The sequence below is a fragment of the Mastigoproctus giganteus genome, chromosome 8, assembly GCF_048544385.1.
Source record: "Mastigoproctus giganteus isolate SK-2022 chromosome 8, ASM4854438v1, whole genome shotgun sequence".
Taxonomy (NCBI): domain Eukaryota; kingdom Metazoa; phylum Arthropoda; class Arachnida; order Uropygi; family Thelyphonidae; genus Mastigoproctus; species Mastigoproctus giganteus.
In genome coordinates, this window is record NC_143582.1 from 149216343 (window position 1) to 149240036 (window position 23694).

The 23694-nt window shown below is 38.4% G+C and overlaps 1 protein-coding gene across 2 annotated transcripts in view; it reads right to left on the minus strand.

Annotated features, from left to right (window-relative positions):
• Window positions 1–7019, minus strand: part of arg (arginase) — a 180188-nt gene extending 173169 nt beyond the window's left edge. Inside the window, exon 1 of one of the 2 annotated variants that reach the window (XM_090379818.1) lies at window positions 6874–7019. In XM_090379818.1, the coding sequence (XP_090235944.1) occupies window positions 6874–6900 (27 nt within the window). In that variant the 5' untranslated portion in view covers window positions 6901–7019. Of the gene's footprint in view, window positions 1–6357; window positions 6753–6873 lie in introns of those variants that run through there. The other variant, XM_090379817.1, reaches the window with a different exon arrangement.
• Window positions 7020–23694: the final 16675 nt, after the last annotated feature.

Below are 23694 nucleotides of genomic sequence, written 5' to 3' on the forward strand. Positions count from 1 at the left end.
TGAGAAATCCACAATAAGTTGTCTATATCTTATACTTCCAATAAGTAACACTTCTCCATTAGAGAATTCCTCTGCTATGTATGGCTGGTAGTGCTCAACCAAGTATAAGTAATAGCAGACTTCTCTAATGGAGAAGTATTACTTAATGATAAGAGATAAGTAACTCATAATGGATTTCACAATATGAGATTCAATAAAATAATGACCGATATATACAATTTTAGCTTGTTTTGAAAATTAAACTATTAACAATGATACAAATGCACTATGTTATAACATAGCTCTTGTACTGATATTATCAGCAATCATATTACAAAAACTATATAACAGAAAAAAAACAACATATTTGAAATCAGCATGCAAAACTGGCTTAGAGAAAAAAGTGTTTACATCTCTAATGGGAAAAAAAAAAAAAAAGTTTAATTTTGTTGACCAGTGGTATCAGTTGTTTTGATTATTAAAAAAAATTAATTTCACAACCACTCTTGTATTATCAGAAGTCCACTGTACATTGCATTTATCAATTTTAACCCTTTCAACAAGATTTTTGTTTTACTATATTTTTCATGATAGTGCTTTAAATTAATTCTGAACCTCAACTACCATTTTTCAGCCCAACTGCTAAGTTTATATAGATCCTCTTGAAATAGCATACCCTGATTAATATCATTAAGCACCTTTGTAACACTAGCAAAAACTTCAGCATCAAACTTGAAATACATCAATATCATTAATAAATATTAGAAACAAGGGGACCCCAGCATTGAACATAACACTAATCCATGAAGAACACAGTCATTTATAACCCCATCTCTTAACCCTCTAAAACTATCGATGAATGGATAGGAATTAACACTACTGCTCACAAAATTTACCACTCTGTCAAAAAAGTAAATGTATTTAGGGGAGGGGGATTAATAATTTTATTCACAAAGAATATTAAAGATGTCAAATATGCATACAAGCTAATTTTTTATCATGTTATTACACTAAATGTAGCATTTCGCTGGATGCTGTCCACATATTGGCTTCTTGCAGCATTTACAGTAAGTAGTGATAATCCTCCAGCCTTAGAACACAGAAAATAAAAAATGTGTATTTCCCATCACCACTGGTTGATACTTCATATAGAGCTTTTGAGAAGCTTCTCACCAGCAGGGGCCAGTCTTGGGTGAAATTAATGCTACATACCTGGCCCAGTAATTGAAAAGGACCCCAAATCTCAAGAGTGGAGCTCTCAGTCCCAGAGAGGAGACCTGAATGGATTTAAGTTTAATTCTTATATTTGGGTGCCTTGGACACTAGGTTTGGCCCTGCTCGGCAGTAATCTGACACTTAAAACTTTAAAACTGCATTTGATATGCAATCATTGAATGCTGCAAGTGGGCCATCAGTTCCTCTATTACTATCTTTTAAGTAAAAAAATAAAAATAAAATAATAATAAAGCTTTGTTAATCGTTGTTATTCTTAACTGCTGCAAAATTATTAAACTTGGTTGTTGCATTAACATATTTTCCCAATACATTCTGAATTCTCTTAACATCTGCAACAGCCCCGGGGCTCACATCTAGTGAGTATGGGCTTGGCACACCCAGGGTCCTGAGCTGGATATCATCATTCTACTCTTTCTTGGCGATTCCTTTCTACTTCTCTCTCTCTCTCTCTCTCTCAGTAACTCGGAAATTTTTTTTTTTGGCCGGTGCAACATAAGCCTCAGGCTTCCTTGCACCATATGGCTAATAATAATAATATTGCCATTTCAATTTACCATTAGTAGAGGCATATGATGCAAGAAAGCAAGCTTATGCAGCATCAGCCAGGAAAAAAAACAAAAAACTTCCACTTCACCCTTCCATTCGTTCAAAATACCTGTCCAGCTGAGCCTTAAATTTATTGAGGCTATCAAATTCCACAACAAGGGATGGAAGTCTGTTCCGCCAACCAAATACCCGCTGGCTAAAGACAAATTTCCGGACATCGATCCTACATCTGTCTTTCCTCAATTTGAATTTATGCCCTCTCAGGTGATTATTCTGAGCAAGAGGCAGAATCCCATCAGCACTGAGCATGCTCAAACCATTCAAGGCTTCATACACCTCTATCAGATCACCTCGCTGGTGCCTAGTCTCCAGACACTGTAATTTGCAAAACTTAAAGCCTTTCTTCATAAGAGCAACCCTTTGTTCCATTCACTAACCTTGTTGCCCTTCTCTGTACTCGTTCCGGCAGCTCTACATCCTTCTTGAAATGAGGCCTCCAGACCTGTATACAGTACTCAAGGTGTGGCCTGACCATTGCCTTATACAAGGGAATAATCACCTACTTTTTTTTTTTTTTTTTATGAAAACCCCAAACACGAAAGGTATAAAAAAACCTATAGTACTTAGTACCGTGCATGGGTTGAAGGAGAAGTATGGGGGGAGAGGGATGCCGGAAACTTTGCTCTAGAGACTAAACATGGGTTTCACCACTTCCAGCCTCCAATAAGCAAACTGGTGGTATTTCACCAGTTGATGAAAGTCATCTACCACCTGAAAATTAACCCTGCTATAAACATTCCTCTATATCATTGATAAGATACCATGAGCTACTCTTGCAGCCCATCTGCACTGCTCAGAGAACTTCATATCTGCCTGCACAATTACCCCCAGGTCCTTTTCATTCTCTACCACGGTCAGTGTAGTACCACACAGTTGATACGTTGCTCTGGGGTTGCTGTTTCGTATGTGTAGTACTTTACATTTGTCAATGTTAAACTTCATTTGCCACCTCTCAGCCCATCTGCTCAACCTTTCCAGATCCTGTTGCAGCAGCAGTATGATTGTTGTTTGGTTTTTAGGAGCATTAGCAACTAAGGCCATATTGCTCCGGGATATGCGGTGGTCATTCCCTGACCTTTCCGCAATCTTCGTATTTGGTGGTGACGGGCTCGAACCCCGGTCTAATCAAGAAGCGTGTGCTACGCACTGCTGCTCCTTCCCACCTGGCTACGGAGGCGCCTGTGTTGCAGCAGCATAGCAAAAGTAGTGTCCTTAACAACCCTGCCAACTTTTGTATCGTCTGCAAACTTGGACATTAAGCTTGATATACCATCATCAATATTATTTATAAATACAGAAAACACTAATGGATCCAACACTGAACTCTGAGGGACTCCACTAATAACATTAGTCCACGATGAGCAGTGTCCATTTATTACCACTCTGTCTTCTCCCCCTCAACCACCCCTTTATCCATAGCAGAAATTTGTCTCCAATGCCACACTGCTCCAATTTGTGCAGCAGTCTTCCATGTGCAACAGTATCAAAAGCCTTTCTAAGATCCAAGTACTGTATATAATATCAAAGTTATTCCCTGCATCCAGTTCTTTTGTGACTGCATCATAGTATCCAATCAAATTGGTCAGGAAAGACTTCCCTTTAACAAAAGCATGCTGTGTCCGAGCTATAGCTGAAGTCTTGTCCAGATGATCCTGCAGTGCTTCCTTAACCAGTGCCTCCATTAATTTTCCTGGAACACAAGTTAAACTTACAGGTCTATAATTACTTGTGTCAGCCGTTGATCCTCCTTTGTGAATTGGGGTCACATTTGCACATCTCCAGTGCAAATGTGTCCAAGGAATCTCCCATAATTATGGCTAAGGGTTTGCTTACTTCCTTTGCTGCCTCCTTTAATATAACTGGATAGATCCCAGCCACCCCAGGTGCCTTTCTTGTGTTTATCTTCAACAATTTCTCCTCCACTTTACTCTCAGTTATTACAAGATTATCTAGCTTTCTGCCAGAGTTGAATACACCTCTGGCATTCCTCTCGCTGAATAACTCCTCATGTGTGAATGTTGATGTAAAATATTCATTTAGTTTGTTAGCTACCTGAGCAGGATCATCAACAGTTGAACCATCGATATCAAGTGGACCAATCTGATTCATCCCGTTCCTTCTAGAGTTTACATAAGAAAAGAACTCTTTACTGTTTTTCTTTGCATCCTTTGCCAAAGATTTCTCATAATCTGCCTTCGCCTGCCTAACCTCCTTTGTAACTTGGTTACGGATCCCATGTTTAGTCTCTAGAGCAAAGTTTCCGGCATCCCCCTCCCGCCATACTTCTCCTTCAACCCATGCACAGTACTAAGTACAATAGGTTTTGATACCTTTCATGTTTGGGGTTTTCATAAAAAAAAAAAAAAAAGATCAACTTATCTATCATAGGCTTCTGTGTCACGTGTTAATTTATATGTATCCCAAGCATTTTTCTTCTCTGTCATATGTCTCATTAGTTCATTTGACATCCATTTAGGCCTAAACCTTGAACAATATTTCTTAGTTGGTATGTAAAGCCTAGTAGCTTCCAAGATAAGTTCTTTGAATGTTCCCATTTTGAAGTTGCTGTTGGTAACATCATCAGTTGGTCCCACTGTATAGAATTTAAATACTGTCTCAGACCCTCGTAGTCACCTTTACGAAAGCAATAACCCTTCCCATTACCCCTGATGGTAGTTACCATTTTGAGTAAATCCCACTTCAGCACACTGTGATCACTGCCACCTAGTGGTTCCTCTATCTGAAGATTCTTCATGCATGAAGAATCACTACTGATTATCAAATCAAGAGTATTACTCCCTCTAGTTGCCTCCCAAACATGCTGATGTAGAAAACAATCATCCAATAAATCCACAAAAGCCTTGCTAGTGTGTGAGTGACCAAAACACAAATTCCAGTCAATATCTGGGAAATTAAAATCCCCCATTATAAGACTCTCTGATTTATAGGCCCACTCTATTTCCCTGTACAGTTTCTTATTATACTCATCAGAGTCATTAGACCTATAACACATTCCTACTCTCAATTTTGATCTCCCAATGCTTATGTCACACCAAACTGACTCGACACTGCACTGTCCAGCGATGTCGACTGGCTTCACTTCCTTGGATTTTATGTGTTTCTTAACTAATAGCATAACCCCTCCTCCCTTCCTATCCTGTCTATCCTTTCTGTAGACGTTGTACTCCCCAAATTCCAGTTCTGCATTCCTTATATCTGTGTGACACCACATCTCTGATATCCCAACAATATCCGCCTTTGATGCTTTGAGCAATACCTCAAATTCATCAAATTTATTTACCAAACTCCTAGCATTAGTGTACACGCAAGTATACATGCACCTGTTCTTTTTCTTCGCTACCCTAACACAATTCATGTGTTTACATGTACCGCAATGACTCCCAGCAGTCTCTGAAATATCCTGCATCTTGTTTTCCAGGCTTCTGCTCATTCCAATAGAAGCAGTGCAAGAATCACTTCCACCTCTGCCACTGGCTACTGTTAATCTATTAGTCCTTGTATCCCCCCCAAGCTAGCAGTTTTCCGACCCACCTAACCCTGCCTCGATAGCATCAGCAAATATTCTTCCACCCTTTCTATTTAAATGTATCCCATCCCTGTAGAAGCAGTCCCTTCTGTTAACAAGTACAGACCAGGCTGAAAAAAATTCTATCCCTTGAGCCTTGCACAATCTTTCCAGGGCTGAATAGATCGACAAGGCTCTCATCATATACTTCCTCCTATCGTGTCTGGGAAGAATTGCAGACACTTTCAAATTGAACCCTAATTCACTGCTTTTTTCCAACAGTGACCTGTACTTGTTAAGTAATTCTGCCGGTTCTCTATCTACCCTTCACAAAATATAGCTGCCATTATTTAATTTAATTTAATTTTTTTTTTTTTTTTTTTTATCCTCGCCTTTTCCCATTATTATATGGGGGTCAGCGTTTTTTCCATTATTTAATTTAAATAATCTCAATTAATTTCATTTTGGCTAACAATTAAATTTTTCTATTTAAAAAACTTCTTTTCTAATTAGAAAACTGTTGCCTTTGAATTAAACAAAAATTCTTGAATAATTCAATATTTTAAGTGCACATGCCAAAATTAATTTGTTTTTTTTTTTGAGCTCATAAAAGAAAAAAAATTGCATAAAATATAGTGATCTCTACCTAAATATAAAGTACAGTATTCAGCATCAAAAATCTAGAACAGCATGAACCAGATGTTGTCCAATTCATAATCGTTCTACTGTGTGTGTAATCTGAAATGGTGGTTTTAATTTAAGATTGCCAGAGGGGCTCACATCTGGTGAGTATGGGCTTGGCACACCCAGGGTCCTGGGCTGGATATTATTATTCTTCTCTTTCTTGGTGATTCCCTTCTACTTCAGATTTTCTCTTTCTCTTTCTCTCTCTCTCTCTCTCTCTCTCTCGGGGTAATTCAGAATTTTTTTTTTTTTTTTTTGGCTGGTGCAGCATAAGCCTCAGGCTTTCTTGCACCATATGCTAATAATAATAATAATTAGTACTTTACCTGTCCTTTAGCAACAGGAGCTCCAACGATACCAATCTTAGTGCTCAAAGGCCTAACTGGCACGAAGGCATAAAAAATTCTTGTAACGCAAAAACTCGCGGATCTGCATGCCATAATAAAATTAAACGCTTGTGGCACTGTTACTGATTTTTGTTTCACTACTACGAATTTGAGAACTGAACTAGAGGAATTTCGTCGTAATACAAAATGAACTAACCAAGAAGTTAGATGCTGACGTTTGTAATTACGAGATATATCAGGCCACTTAAAAATGGAAAGATCTGAGGGTAATAAAACTTAAGGGTAGATCCATCATTGTTGTCATGTTAAGTACGGGGCGAAACTGCCACTTTAAAACTGTTAAAAAATTAGTGATGAAAAACGATCAGGGCTAATTGCTGTTTAACTTTAATTATTTTTATGCAATATTTTTATGGTTCAAAAGTGAGAGACCACTAATACTAAAAAAAAAAAAAAAAAAAAAATACACAAAAGCAATTATATTAGTAACGTCACCTCGTCATTGCCGGGTAATTTAACCATTTATGTTATCAGTACTAGGACGAAAGTATAATGACCAATATATCTTGCGCCAAACTCTTGAGATGATAATGAATGATATATGATTATATGGTTATTTTTTTAACACAGAATAGTATGATGTTACTACTCTGTGGTTGACAGCACATATATCTTAATCTGTGATTCTGTCACATCTCAGCGCATGTCACAAAGCGGAGCTGTGACAGAAAAAAACTGAAATTCCAGCAGCAACAAACTGTCGACAACAATTCGGATAAAAGTCGACTTCCACAAACTGTTACAGCGCCGCACCATATTTGTAAACTTGCGTAATGCTTATTTGAAGACCTTGAGCTTTGCGGTGCATATCACTATACAGCAGAGAGTAGTAACATGCAACACATAGTATAACATATCTTACTTCTCTGTGCTATACAGTATACTAGCAACGACCGACAAACTGGTTTAATTGAAACTTTATTGAAATAGATAAAATATATTATTATTATTAGCCATATTGTGCAAGGAAGCCTGAGGTTTATGCTGCACCAGCCAAAAAAAAAAAAAAAAAAAAATTTCCCGAGTTAACCTAACAGAGAGAGAGAGAGAAATAGAGAGAGTCAAAAGTAGAATGGAACCTCCAAGAAAGAGAAGAATGATGATATCCAGCTCAGGACCCTGGGTGTGCCAAGCCCATACGCACCAGTTGTCAGCCCCTACGGTGAAATATATACATAAATAAAATACTAAAACAGATATAAAATAAAAGCGTTAAAATCGATAAAAAAAAAATAAAAGCGTAAAATACTGTATATAAATAAAAATCAATAATATAGAGTAGCTTTCGTGGCGAGATGTCCCTTCATTCTGATGAAGGGACGTCTCGCCACGAAGGCTACTCTATTTTATTGCTTTTTACTTATATATTTTTACAATTTTATGTATTTTATAGCTTTTAACGCTTTTATTTTATAACTGCTTTAGTATTTCATTTAGGTATATATATATATCTTTTATTTATTTTAATAAAGTTTAAATTAAAGCAGTTTGTCGGTCGTTGCTAGAAAGTATATAGTGGTAGAATCACAGATAAAAATACCATAAAGTACGAGGGGAGGTCGTCACCTTTTTCAAGCCGGCACTCCTATGCAGTGGTCCATGGGAACCCCGCATCCCAACGAAAAATTTTCCACGGTTTTCGATTTTGTTTGTGTTTTTAGGTTAAATTGATTGGTAAATGTAAAATAAATAAAAATCAAACATATTTATAACATATTACATATTCCAATCAATGTTTCCTCAATTAAACAATAAGAATATAATGCAGATGAGAAACCAAATAAGAATTCACTAGTTCCACAATATATAATAATTTCGATACACAAACGAAATTGTAATTATTTATTATTATTATTATTTAGTTTTATTTATTTATTTTATTATTATTATTTTTTTATTTATTTATTTTATTTTTTTTTTTTTTCAATTTAATGAGAGAGTTGTTGTTTGGCGTCCACCAAAACTTGAAACTGTAGAACAGTTTTCGCCAGACAAAGTTGCATGTCATCTGCAGCAACTCATCTGATTATTATTATTATTATTATTATTATTATTATTATTATTATTATTATTATTATTAGCAGCTACATGGTGCAAGGAAGCCTAAGGCTTATGCTGCACCAGCCAAAAAAAAAAAAAAAAAAAATCCCGAGTTACCCCGAGAGATAGAGAGATAAAAGGGAATCACCATGATTTGGTTCTTTGTCCTAATAGTACATCCCAAAAACGGGGTTTTTTGTCCAGCAAAACGGACAAATCGACCATAGAACACACGAAATTAACAGACATTAGACAACTGCACTACATATTAATTTAATTATTCAGAGACACTAAAAATAATAGTTTCGGTTTGTTTTTTTTTCTTCCTCATAGCACATCTGAAATCACAAAGTCGGTTCAAAGGGTGACGCAAATAGTTCATAGTTAGACCTATGTAGACCTGTTCATAATTAGACTAGTTATTTTTGCTTCTGTTCCGGAGAGAATAATGGAGTTACTGGTTAAAGATGCATTGCAGGATCGTCTAGACAAGACTACAGCAAAATTCAGACACAGCATGGGTTTGTTAAGGGAAAGTCTTGTGTGACAAGTTTGATTGGATATTATGATGTAGTTACAAAGGAACTGGATGCAAAAAATTATTTTGATATCATATACTTGGATTTCAGGAAAGCGTTTGATATTGTTGCACATGAAAGACTGTTATACAAATTTGATCGGTATGGCATTAAGAGCAAGCTGCTGCAATGGATAAAGGGATGGTTGAGGATGGTTGGGAGACGGCAGAGAGTGATAATTAATGGACACTGCTCTATGTGGACTAATGTTATTAGTGGAGTCCCCCAGGGTTCGGTGCCTGATCGATTGTTGTTTTGTTCATTTCTTAATGATATCGGTGAAGGTATATCAGGCTTAATGTCCAAATTTGCAGTTGATATAAAAGTTGGCAGGGTTGTTAACGATAGTAACGACAGTATGCTACTTCAACATAATCTAGAAAAGTTAAGTATATGGGCTGAAAAGTGGCAAATGAAGTTTAATACAACCGGGCCTTCTCCAACAATAAAATAGAACCTACTTTCACCTCTGAGGAAATGAATAAAGCGCATGACAGAACAAAAATAAATAAATGCCATGGTCACGATAATATTGAGGCTGACGTCATCAAGAAAGCAGCTATGCATCTTCCGAACCAACTATTAGTACTGTTCAACAAATGCTTTGCGAAAGGAATTTTCCCTGATTCTTGGAAACAGGTAGTGCTTCGGAGTAATGGATCGGCTGCTTCAATCCAGATTATCTACCTACTACCAGACAGCCAACTTAGACTCTACAAAGCAGTATGCCTTTAAGCTAGGATGCTCCAATGAAGACGTTATAAACAATCTCCTCAATACAGAAAGCTAAACCACAGAAAAATATATACTGGCTATCTCCATTGACTTTGTTGGTGCCTTCGATTCCGTCTAGTGACCCAGCATTTTCAGGAGATTACGTCAACGTAATATTCTACTCAAACTCTACCGCTGTCTCCAGAACTACCTCTTCAATCATTCAGTAACTGTTCAAACAATTTTTCAAAAACTCCCGACCAGTTGTTACAGGTTGTCCACAGGGCCCAGTTCTTGGCCCCTACTTTTGGAACTTAATACTAGATGAATTTCTTCTTATAGATCTTAGCCCTGTGGACTGCAGGGCCTATGCTGATGACCTCATCCTCCTTATCAAAGCTGATTCTGGAACTCAGCTTGAGCAATTTGCCTCCCCTGATGAGGTCATCAGCAATTTGCTGATGACCTCATCCTCCTTATCAAAGCTGATTCTGGAACTCAGCTTGAGCAATTTGCCTCCCCTACCTTAATTTTCTCCAGAGATGACTAACTAGTCATCTCTCGAGAAAAAACGAAGACTATCCTCCTCAAAGGATCCTTGGACATAACAAGACTGCCCCAAAATAAAATCTCTGGGCAGACATTGCAACTCAAAATAGAACTCAAATATCTAGGAGTAACCTTTGACTCCCGGTTAACATTCTTACCTCATCTTAATTACCTCTTCAACAAAATATGTCGTTATACTGCCATGATCGTAAGAATTAGCAGGGCAGACTGGGGTTTGAAGAGGAGGACTCTCATGCTACTTTACTAAACCATCTTCTTACCAGCTGTGCGTTATAGTGCAGGCATATGGTTCTCTCGTGCCATCATTGCACGTAATAAGGCAAAGCTACAAACAATTCAACGCAATATCCTATTCACTGTGACCAGAGCTTGCCGCACAGTCAGTAATTCCTCTGGACATGGAGGTTATTCGTCACGGCCATGCATCCCGCATGAAGAGAGGCATTCCCACCACCATTCTGGATATAACACTCGATCTAGCTATTGATCCAAAAAACGAAATGAAACAGATCTCAAAGCTCTTCCAGCATTGGCAAAGATCTTGGGAGCAAGCAGCCAAAGATGAAACAACTAAAAGATTTTTTCCATAAGTTATGGTTGCTGCACCAAAACCTCCTCAGTGGTACTCACCAGGCGTTCACGTCTCGTTCTTCCTCACTCACCGATTCTAATCTCTGGCCTTGTGGGGACAACAAAGACTGGATTCATCTCATTTATAATTGCCCTTTTTTTTTTGATTTACCCAGAAGTCTCCTAATTACCAGAACTGGAAATATACTTCAGGGGCAGTAACACCTTTACATAATTGACAAAACCGACTACAAAGCCTTCACTACTTTCGACCAGACTCTATTTGAAATGCGTCAAATCCACCTATAGCAAAGTTTTCAGCGCACCCCCTTCTTATAATGGAGCGAAAACTCAATTAACAGAACATATCCAAAATGGAATCAAAGAAAACACCAACAGGATATTGATCATTATCCTGACACAACAGGAATTTCTCAACGTTCACAAAGGAAATTCTCATACAAATCCACGAACCCAAAAGATATTTTCTACAATAGACACAAGAACTCCAAGCAATCTTTGAGCTTCATGAATCCAAAGCAGGGTCATGCCATTTGGCAACCTGACTTTGCGGTCACTTGACCTCACGATCTTTTCTCCATATCCTGAGGTAGGGTGCGCTTTTCTCTGTGGGCTCCCCACAGATTCTAGACTAAGTGGCCAGATGAGCAACATAACCCATACTAAGCGAACATGAACATACACTAATATATGCTATCTCGCCTTCACAGTACTGTCTTACTTCACAAGAGATCCAAATGCGGAATTGTGCGAAAGCACCGGTGCGGCGTGACAAAAAACATCATGTCACTATGCCTCCAAAACCTCTCTCAAGCTTTTAAATACCATTCAGGCAAGGGGAGTTGGTTTAAATAATGACTCATATCTAACAGAGTCCCTCCACTCACTGTCTCATAGATGTACTGTTTCCGCTGCATGCCTTTTCTACAGATAATTCTATGGGCACTGTTCTTCTGAATTGGGTTCTATAATTCGCTTTGTCTCTTTCAAAAAAGGCCGAACACGTGCCAACACCAGCCAACATCCATTTACTGTCAAACGTTACACTCACAGAACCAACTTTTCATCTTCCTCGTTTATTCATTCAGCTGCCGTTTTCTGGAACAACATTCCTTCATACATATTTCCTGAAAATTATTCTACCGACGTTCAAATCTAATGTCAACAAATATCTCCTTTCGTCTTCCCAACCTTCAATCATAAAAAAAGAAACGATTGATGTAAATTCTCCGAAAAACGACAGGAGCTGCACGTGCCATGGTAATCCTATCATGAATCTGCCACTGGATGCACATAAGAGCCTAATTTAGGTACTGTTTTCACAATTCATTGTCGCTGATATAATTTCCTATGTTATCCACTTGCTGTGTTTTTCGTCGTGTGAAGAGATCTTGCACGAACCATGTGAAGGCGTTGTAATCCTCTTCAGACTCTAAGAGATGGTTCTCTCGGTTTCATCTTAGGTATGCTGTCCTAGTAATGAAGATGCACCGTAGGTTATCATGTAATAGACAGTCATACATCAGGCGTTGCCAACTCTCCAGCCCCCCACATGAATGGGTCTGGTCCTCTGCAATGCCCAGCAAGGAGACTTTTGCTTTGATAGATCCGTGTCCGGTAAAGAGAAAAGTTGAGTAAAGGCGGTTGGAGAACCAAAGGGGAGTTTTCGAGTACACTCTGCCAATGCCAGCGATATATTTTCGTGTGATTTCTCCTTTAGGTGATCTTGTCCATCTTTCTTGCCATACCACATGCAGATTAGCATTAGCAAAGGCACATGAGGCAAGAAAGCAAGCTTATATAACATCAGCCAATAAAAAAAAAACCACCCATATTTCACCCATCCACTCGCTCCAAACGTTTATCAAGTTTTACCTTGAATCTATTTAAGCTATCAACTTCTTCAACGACAGATGGAAGTTTGTTCCAGCAATCAACCCCCCGCTGGCTGAAGGCAAAATTCCGAACATCTATCCTATAATCGTCTTTCCTCAATTTGCATTAATGCCCTCTCAGGTGATTATTCTCAGCAAGAGGAAGAGTCCCGTCAGCATTGAGCATGTTCAAACCATTCAAGGCTTTATACATCTCAATCAGATCACCTGGCAGGTGCCTAGTCTCCAGACACTGTAATTTGCAAAAATTAAGCCTTTCTTTGTAAGAGCAACCCTTTATTCCATTCATTAATCTTGTTACCCTTCTCTGTACTCGTTCTAACAGCTCAACATCCTTCTTAAAATGAGGCCTCCAGACATGTATACAGTACCAAAGGTGTGGCCTGACCATTGCCTTACACAAGGACACAACCACCTCCCTATCCCTGCTAGAAAAATTCCTCTTTATCATTGACAAGACACCAGGAGCTACCCTGGCAGACCGTCTGCACTGCTCAGGAAACTTCATATCTGCCTGCACAATTACCTCCAGGTCCTTTTCATTCTCTACCACTCTCAGTGTGGTACCACATTGACAGTGGTTTGAGAATGAAAGAGTTGACACGTTACTCTGGGGATCCTGCTTCCCATATGTAGTACTTTACATTTGTTAAGGTTAAACCTCATTTGCCACCTCTCAGCCCATCTGCGTAACTTTTCTAGATCCTGTTGCAGCACTTTACTGTCATTAGTGTTATTAACAACCCTGCCAACCTTCGTATCGCCTGCAAATTTGGACATTAAGCCTGATACACCATCATCAGTATCATTTATAAATGCAGAAAACAACAATGGACCCAACACCGAACTCTAGGGACTCCACTAATAACATTAGTCCATGAAGAGCAGTGGTCATTGATTAACACTCTCCGTCTTCTCCCACTCCACTCAACCATCCCTTTATCTCCAGCAGCAATTTGCCAGCCATGCCACACTGCTCCAATTTTGCAGCAGTCTTCCATGTGCAACAATATCAAAGGCTTTTCTGAGATCCAAATATATGATATCAAAGTTATGATATGCATATGATATGATATGATATGCAAAGAATAAGCATCCAGTTCCTTTGTGACTACATCATTCTATACAATCAAATAAGTTCAGACAAGACTTCCCATTAACAAACCCATGCTGTGTCCGAGCTATAACTGAAGTTTTGTCTAGTTGATCCTGCAATACTTCTTTAACCAATGCCTCCTTTAATTTCCCTGGAACATAACTGAAACTAACAGGTCTAGAATTACTTTTGACACCCTTTGATCCTCCTTTGTGGATTGGGGTTACATTTGCAGATCTCCAGTGCATGTGTACCTCCCCTGAGTCCAGGTAAGCTCTCATAGTTATGGCTAAGGGTTTGCTTATTTCCTTTGTCGCCTTCTTTAATATAACTGGAGAGATTCCATCTACCCAAGGTGGATGGAATCTCTCCAGTTATATTGTGTTTATCTTCAACAATTTCTTTTCCACTTTACTCCCAGTTATTACAAACTTATCTAGCTTACTGCCATCGTTCAATACACCTCTGGCATTCCTCTCCTTGAATAAATCCTCATGTGTGAATGTTGATGCAAAATATTCATTCAGTTTGTTTGCTTCCTGAGCAGGATCATCACCAGTTGAACAATCGATATCCAGTGAACCTATCTGATTCATCCCCTTCCCAGAGGCGGATTTAACGGCGGGCCCACCGGGTGCGCGCCCTGGGCCGACTTCTGAAGGGCCCACGCAAAACCCCAACAAATTATTTGAACATATTAGTTCAAAACTTTGTGATTATTATTATGCTATTATTAATTATATTATACATATGTTATATTCAAATTTTATTGGAAATAAAACATTAATAGTACATAATATTTTTTATTTATTTAAAAAATTGATTAACATGTATTTTTATTTTCTCTGTCTCCCTTTTTTTTTTTTTTTAAGAGGCCCAATATTTTATTCTGCGCCCGGGGCCTCAATCGACCTTAATCCGCTCCTGCTTTGTTGGTAAGTGAACCCTTTTGTTACGTTCACCAATCTTGTTGCTCTTCTATGCACCCATTCCATGAGGTCCAGATACTTCTTAAAATTAGGCTTCCAGACCTGTATGCAATATTCAAGATGTCACCTAACCATAGCCTTATACAATGGGATAATCGCATCCTTATCCCTGCTGGCAAAATTCCTGTATATCATTGACAGAACTCCATGAGCTGTTCTAGCAGTCTGTCTGGACTGCTTAAAGGCCTTCATATATTGGACTATAGAATTACCCCTAAGACTCTTTCACTCTCCACCTTGAGTGTGGAATCACCTAATTGGTATGTTGTTCTGGGATTACTGATGCCCATATAGCATTTATATGGTATCATAGCATTTATATTGTACGCATCGACTATCTGGTCATCTCTGGGGCCGATGACCAGATAGTCGATGCGTACAACGGAATCGGTGTAACGCATATAAGGATGTATTGAATCATAAGATGAGGGCTTCGGAGACCGGTGAGTTCTTGTCTAGTGCTCCCGAATGCTGCGTATGTCTTTTTCCTAATGTGTTCGAAGGGAAGTATGAAGTTTAAACCTTCATCCCACTTAAGGCCAAGGTCAACATGTGCGGGGAATTTTTGGACTCTGGTATTGTTCACAAAAATCGTAATTTCATTTTTCTTATTTTTGCTGGTGAACGTCATGTGGGCAGTTTTATTTTCAATAAGTTTCAGGCTAATGTAGTGCAGATATTCTTCTAGCTTCCTGATTGCCTTGTTTTCTTCCTCTGATAGATGGAGTGCAGTTTCTTGTTCTTTAGAGGTTACAAAAAATGTAATATGTAATAAATTGTTCACAGTTTTGAGCTAAAAATGGAGCTAGTGCTATTGCGAAGGTGGAGGACAATACGTCCCATTGAGGTACTCCCCTGGAGATACAGTAACTTGCTGTTTGTTTCCCGTTTATTGCGATAATTTGTCTTTCTTGAAGGTTGTTAGTCAGAATGGTTAAAGTGCTTCCTGAAATGAGGAAATACTCCTTGAGGATTATTGTTATAGCTGGGATTGAGACGTTGTCGAAGGCTGCTGCTACATCCAGGAAAACTATGTCCAGCTGTTGTTTATTATTTAAAGCTAGCTGTATTCGGAGTAGAGTCTCCATTAAATTTGTAATAGTCGACCTTCGAGGAAGCACAGAATATAAGTATTTTGGCCTGTCCCCAAAGCAGTGCTGATTGACGGTGTTCAGGATTGCTTTCTCAAATATTTTTTGCAGAGAGCTTCCGATTGCGATGGGCCTGAAACCTTTACTGGTTTTAGGATTGTTTTTTTGGAACTGGTTTTACGTAATATCTCTTCCATGTTTTCGGGATAACCCCCTCACTTAGTATTCGTTGGAAGAGGTGGTGGAGCGGGTCGATTATGTAAGGGCTACATATTTTTATCATGAATAGCGGGAACTGGTCCGGCCCGATCGCTGCTTTACTGGGGAGCGAGTTAACAGCTTCCTTTAAGTTTTCCCTGCTGATATTAATTTCACGTAATATGTTTCTAGCTCTAGTTTGGTTAGTGCCAGTGGGATCCATTCAGTTTTTCAATCATTTTCTGCATCTCGCGGTTGTTTTCCTCACAATTTTTCTGCTTTTCATTCAAAGGCTTTCCGAATGTGACTTCTGTCCACTCTCTAAACAGCTGGTCCGTCATTTCTTTTTTGTTGTTTTTCTCGCTAACTATTCTCTTTCCTTTTTTTAATTTTTCCTTCATAACCTCAAAGTATGCTTGTCTTTTCAGTCGAATGAACTTTGCCCTTTCGCGTTTATACACTGTCCGATCAGTCGGGTGCCCAGTTCTTTTCCACTTTCGGTAGAGCTTTTGCTTCTTTTTGAACATAACTTTAACTTGTGGAGTGAACCAAGAGTTCACTCTGTCGGAGATCTTTAATACTTTCGCAGCTCCTAGATGGGCGATATGCAAGAGTAACCGCGAAATCTCGTCTATGGCTTCTTCAGTGGACATCTTATGTAGACTTTGAAAGTTGTATTGCGCTAAGCATTGCAAGATGACCTCGTATTTAATATATTTTGTAAAAAATATCAAATTCGATTCATTACCCTGATGTGTGCCGCAGTTCTGATCGGCAGTCTGTCTTCGGAGAGCAACCTCCATTGAAAGCGCAGAGTGGTCTGAGGAAAACTGTAAGGAGTTGTCTATTAAGTTAACATCTTGCGCGTTATAATAAATTAAATCCAAGCGTTGTAATCCTCTTGTCGCAGGTGTTGTTAATTGTTTCATTCCAAGTGCTTCTACTGTGGCGTCTAGCTCTGCTTTTGCATCTTTATTCCTTGGTAACGGCATATTCAGATCTCCTAAGATGATTGTGTCAATATTTACGTCAAGTTTGATACCAGCCAGGTAAAGAACTCATTTCTGATCTCTCTCGTATGTTCTGGTGGCATGTACATAAGACAAAGCTGTACCTTGCTGTTCTCACCAGAGAATGTGGCGATAACAGCTTCAAAGTTATCAGAATTAGAGCTTTGTTCTTTCACAATCTGGAAGTCGGTTTTATATAGCATCATTACTCCTCCGCCCCTTTTGATCTCTCTCCCTCTACCAATGCACTTGTAGCCTAAATTGTCAACCAGAGCGTCAACATTTTCAACATGTACCGGAAGAGCATGTACCAGGAGTGGCACATCGGTTTCATGAACGTTTGTTCTGGATGTCTCATTTATAGTAGCAGACATGGAGAGTGATTCCAGCTCCTCTTGAAGACTGCAGAGGCATACCTTCTAAAAGCTAAAAACGTTTCTTTTGATTCTAACAGTTTGCTTTCCGGAATGAGTGTGGTTAAATTTAGATCCAGTAAGAGTTGATTGCGTATGTCCATGTAGATGTTACACGAGTGCATTGCGCGGTGGCAGCCCTCCAGTTCTCTGCATTCAAAATGGGCATCATTTATAAGCCGTTTATAAAAAAGGTTATACCTTAACTTCTAAACAGTGTATATAAATGGATATGGGTAATAATCTCTGCGTAAAGCTAGCGATAGTCCGCCAACTGTTTAAAAAGATGAAGATTATTAATGCAGTGGTGGGCTAAGTGATCCATAAATGTACGCAGCGACAAATTGCTGTTTTGGAGATCTAGGGCAATTGAAATTCTTTGATTAATCACCCTGAACCTCAGCCAGTGCCTTTTCTCAGCTGATTCTCCTTGTATGAGATACTCATTGTAGTTGGCCACTCTCAAGCAAAAGTTCACTCTCTCAAGAGAATGAAGACTCTCAATAGTCCACTCTCAAGCAAGTCTTATAGATGGAATGACATACAAACCCGTCTATGAACACACTTCTACTACAGACACGCGTATGCGGAACACGTTCTACTGCCGTTAAATTCAAATTATTTTTTGCTAGTATAATAAAAATGCTAGTATAATAAAAACACTCTCCTCCTCAGATAGGCACGAAAATAGAACTTGTGCTGTCCTCCTGCAATATTTATCGCTTTGTACGCTTGCTACCAGCCAACGAAAGCCCCCCTGTTTCTCGGTAGGGTTTGATTATGGCTGACATGACTGTTAGTTCGTTACTGAGAATTCGCTGACTGTTTACAAACAAAATAAATCGGTGCTTAGGTTCGTTTCTCTAGAAAACTGAAAAAGCACCTACTAGTACATGTACTGTAATTCGCCTCAGCAGTACAGATCAAGGCAATTATATGTCCTTTGAGAAAAAGGTGTTCAAGGGTGCATTGCTGTGCAATTAGTAATGCAACACACTGTCAGGTTCTTAAAAGTATATGCTTTTAGTGGCTTCCGTTCTCGTAGTTTCTGATCAAAATTAATAATAATTGCCAAGACTGTTTATGGCATTTACTAGACAAGTTAATTAAATAATCAAAAAGTTAGTAACATGGGAATTAAATTTACAAAATGTCACTGAACAGTTTGGAAATCATGTAAGAGTATAATTCAAAAATGCCCAGCTGGCGTATGACAAGTTCTGAAAAAAATTGGTTGTCCCTGACGTCCATCTTTCCAATAATTACCTGACATTCCACAAATGGCTGGCATGTGCAGTGCTCACTGTTTCATATATTCTATTTACCGCTGCTGCATGCTGCGTTTAAATCATTGTCGATGATCTTAGATATGCCTTGAGCTGTACGATGCATACGTAAACTATGTTATTTGAAGATAATAAAGCACTCAAACCTAGGTTGTTTTAATTATGTTTATATACAATTTAGAAATGTGTTCATAATGGAGTCAAACGTTTCGTCGTATTTTCTTGCCACTTCTTCAGTGACAGCTCTCTTTACAATATCACAAAAGGTCGCCCAGGTTAGAGGGCTTGCTTCATGCTCTTGATAAAAAACAACTTCTTGTGACTTAGGGTGACAGTGATATTGCAAAGATAGCTGTCATTGAAGAAGCGGTAAGCAGATACGACGAAACGTTTGACTCATTTATATACATATCTTAGTCGATCTGAACCATCTATAGTGAGGTATAAATAAATGAGCAATTGTTCAGTCACGAGATTCAGTGAAATATTTCAGTAAGATTAGATCGCAGTCACAAGGTAAAGCTATAGAAAGTTAAACAAAAGGCCAATGGAGTAAGATAGACTTGGCTTTTAATTTCAGTTTTCGTATACATAACCAAATGAATTCGGAAACATTTGACAAAAATTGCTTAAATGCAAATAGTACAGCATCTGTTGAGAGGCTTCTTTCAATCCACTCCTGAACTTTCCAGCGGTGGTACGTGGGTGCATCAACAACGTCGCATTAAAATCCGGCATTGATCCATTAGATCCGCTATGTAATGTTTCCTGAATTTCGATTTATTTTTGGCTGACGAGTGTCCCCTTTCCTTGCAAGTTCTGACACATCATCAAGAGAGCTAACCTAAACGTTAAATATTTTTTTTACGTTGTTTTACAATTTAAATGGATATCAAGCAGCAGATTCATTTTTGGAATAACAGTGATAATCAAATTTTATAGAATGCACGAAATCAGCAACACCAGCCCAACATTTTATGGAATGAATCGAAGCAACGTTGCGTAAAGCATACCAAGACCAGATATTCACTCCAGCAGAATATGATGCTCGAGAAAAACAAACCCCTCTGAAATTTAATAAAACAGAACATAAAAAGCTCGATATGACCATCTCTAGGAGATTGCAAGGGTACTCCACTTCCGAAAAATTATTCCATTACACACATTTGCTCACCACTTTTCCCTAGTTCAGCAGAAATGCTTTTCAATTCTATACTTCCATTAGCATACTACTCTGAAACGCCTATGGGACGAGTATTCAACTTGCCTCATGGCGTATCAATAATCCATTGTAAGAATATGCTTAGCACCGGCTGGTATCCCTAATTTCTGTTTGAAAATTGGGAAATGTCCAATCCACCTTAACCATTAAATATTACGCTAATATATAAAACGTACTATAGAAAGAATTACAGAACAATATAGGAAAAAATATTCGATACAATTCGGTACAAGCACCTCTTTGGCCAATTCCAGCATATCTCTTACGTCTGCCAACCTAATACTTTTCTTGGAGTTTGTATCGAAGTTATGGATCATCGATAGCCAGTCGATCTAGAAAATACACATCTGAGGTGGTTTTTGACAAGTGCAACACGAATTTTATTCTGAGGACTTGAGTATTAGCCAGTTGACGATCCCTTTTCATCTAATAATCTATCTTTCGCCCCATGTACATGAAGAAATTACTACCGAAATGCAGTCTAATCCATTCCCTCTCCCCCAAGAGGGTTCCTTCAAGGTGCTCCTCATTGTTGGTTTCATTCATTTGTGGCTGAATGAGATGCCAGGATTTTGATGGATCAATAGTGAAGTACAACCAATAGAAGTGGACTGTGCTATCGAAAAGACGGCTCCTAGAACGTCAGTTCAACTCCGCCCCGTGTCACTCTGGAGGACAGTACTACTCTCAATGGTTCTGGTATGTACACTGTGCTGCCACTTTATTAGGTATGACGCCTCCGTAGCCAGGTGAGCAGGAGCAGCAGTGCGTAGTACACGCTTCTTGATTAGACCGGGGTTCGAGCCCGTCACCACCAAATACGGACGATGCGGAAGGGTCAGGGAATGACCACCGCATATCCCCGGAGCAATATGGCCTTAGTTGCTAATACTCCTAAAAACCAAAAATAATTAACTAACTAATTATTTGGTACACCCCTGCTGTGCACACAATTGGTTTGTCCCTCAACGTTGCGTCACATGACCACAGTTGTGGATATAAATGCAGCAGAACAACCTTTCTAGTATCAATTAAGCGTACAAACCGTAGCAAGAATGGGGAAAAGGAATGATCTAACGGACTTCGAACGTGGCATGGTAGTAGGTGCAAGACGTGCTGGACAGAGCATCTGTGAAACGGCAGTTTTCCTGAACTTTTCACGCGCCACAGTTTCAAGAGTGTATCGAGAATGGCGTAACGAACAGAAAACATCCTCTCAACGGCACTCCTGTGGAAGAAAATCGCTTGCTGATGAGAGAGGTCAGAGGAGGATGGCTAGAATTGTGCAAGCAAACAGATGGGCCACAATGTCACAAAACACGTCAGAATACAACCTTCCTGTGCAGAACAAAATATCGAAACAGACCACTAGTCGCACTTTGTTGCGAATAGGCTACAATAGCCAACGGCCACATCGCGTACCTTTGTTTTCAATGAAGAACAAGAGAGCACACCCCGTGTGGGCACAGAAACACCAGCACTGGACTATCGAGGATTGGAAAACAGTTGCTTAGTCTGACCAGTCGAAGTTCCTGGTGCATCATGTTGATGGAAGGCTCAGAATTTGGCGAAAACAACATGAATCCATGGACCCGTCATGTCTGACGACTACTGTGAAAGGTGGTGGTGGGGGCAGTGTTATGGTGTGGGGAATGTTTTCCTTGCACACGTTGGGTCCATTGATACCCATAGATTCACGTCTGAATGCCACATAGTATCTAAACATCGTTGCTGACCAAGTGCATCCGTTCATGTTGACAGTTTATCCTCAGTCAGATGGTTACTTGCATAAACGTTATTACATCTTTCGTTGATGGATTACAATATTTATTGTATATATATATATTTTAGTTGTAATAATAAATGAGTAAATATTTTAAAAATCTAAATTTTAACACCGTTTAATTAAAAAAATATCTGTTAAAAATTAAACAAAAATACATTATAGACCGAAAACTTAGACGAAACTGTTAAATTTCCAACATTTTCCAGTGATGAAAATCGTTTAAAATGTGAAAATTTTTAAAAGTGCACATGCGCGTAGATCTTTGCATATTAAAAAAGAACTTAGTTCCATTCATATTTTGTTATTAAAAAATAGTTAAACGAGATAAAATTTTAAACATTCGCAGGCCCAAAATGTCTGAATAATTAGAAAAATTTAAAGATAGTTTTAAAGACTTTTAATGAATAGTCTTAAAAGTATAAAAACTATATACATTTTTAGAAAGTGTTATATAGTTTTACAATTTTACAATTTTACAATATTTTTACAATTTTACTTTTCCCCAGCTTTCTGCCAAGTTCTGAAATCAATAACTGCAACAGTAAGTGACATAAAGGAAGTCTGAAGAAAAGTCTTGATGTAAGTCTCCCATATTATCGTTCTGTCACCACCCCTTAGAAGTAATCGACTCTGGGAATTCTTTATTGTATGGCATTTTTATTGCATTGTGTTCTTTATTATATGGCATCCTTCTGTTCGTATTTTCTGCTAATTATTTTCTAAACGGACAGGTTATTGCATCTGCATCATATTAGTACATAGTGATCCCTGAAGTAGGTGAATTGACATCGTTTTAGTTATATCTCACATTGAAAAACCTTAACGACGAGTTGCCCTAATATAGAACTACTTCAAATAAACAATGCTTTACCAATGGTGAAGAATAGTGGTGTTACTTATTGTCGGTGGATTCCATCACCCAGATGGACCTTTGAAGGGTTTTTGGCCTCTCGTTGTTGGTCAGGTATGTACCTCCGTGTTGCAATAATCTCTGTCAACATTATAGGCTCCATTCAAAAGAGGACAGTTAGGTTAATCAAAAAGCCATCTCTCATAAATCTTTTCACTCTCTCTTTCTCTCTTTCTGATAGACATACTGGTTCTATTGTATGCCTTTTCATAGATACTACCATTGGCACTTTTCTTCTCAGCTGGCTTCTATAATTACCCATCTCTCTTCGAAACCGTGCTAGAAACGATCAACTTCCTGTTACTGACAAATTTCAAATTTACTGAACCAACTTCGCTTCTTTCTCATTTGTTTCTTCAACTTCCGCTTTCTGCCTCTTTCGTAGAATACAACGAATTTCCTATATTGTCTTCAAACTGCCATCTTCAATCTTAATTTCTTAACGGATTTCTAAATCCTACGACTGATCTTCAACCGAAGCAAGTCTACACCCTACACTCCTGGCTCTCCCAACTATTACAAAACGTTTGGTTGCTACAACATACAAGTGTAAAATTTTCTTCGTAATATTTGTAAAACTTTTCGGACATTTTTAAAGTTTACCCATAATATCATGTGTTCTTAATGGATTACAATAGTTATTGTATTGTAATAAAGGTGAATCTTTTTTTTACTGTTACTTTCAAGAAAAGTAATTATAGACATAGAATATGAATATGAAGAACTTAGTCCATTTTTTGTTATCAGAAAACAGCTAAATGAGCAGAATTTTACACATGGGCAGGCCATAAATTTCTGCCTGTTAAATAATAGTTGCAAAAGTTTAAAAATAGTTTTAAATACTTTTAATAAATAGTCTTAAACTAT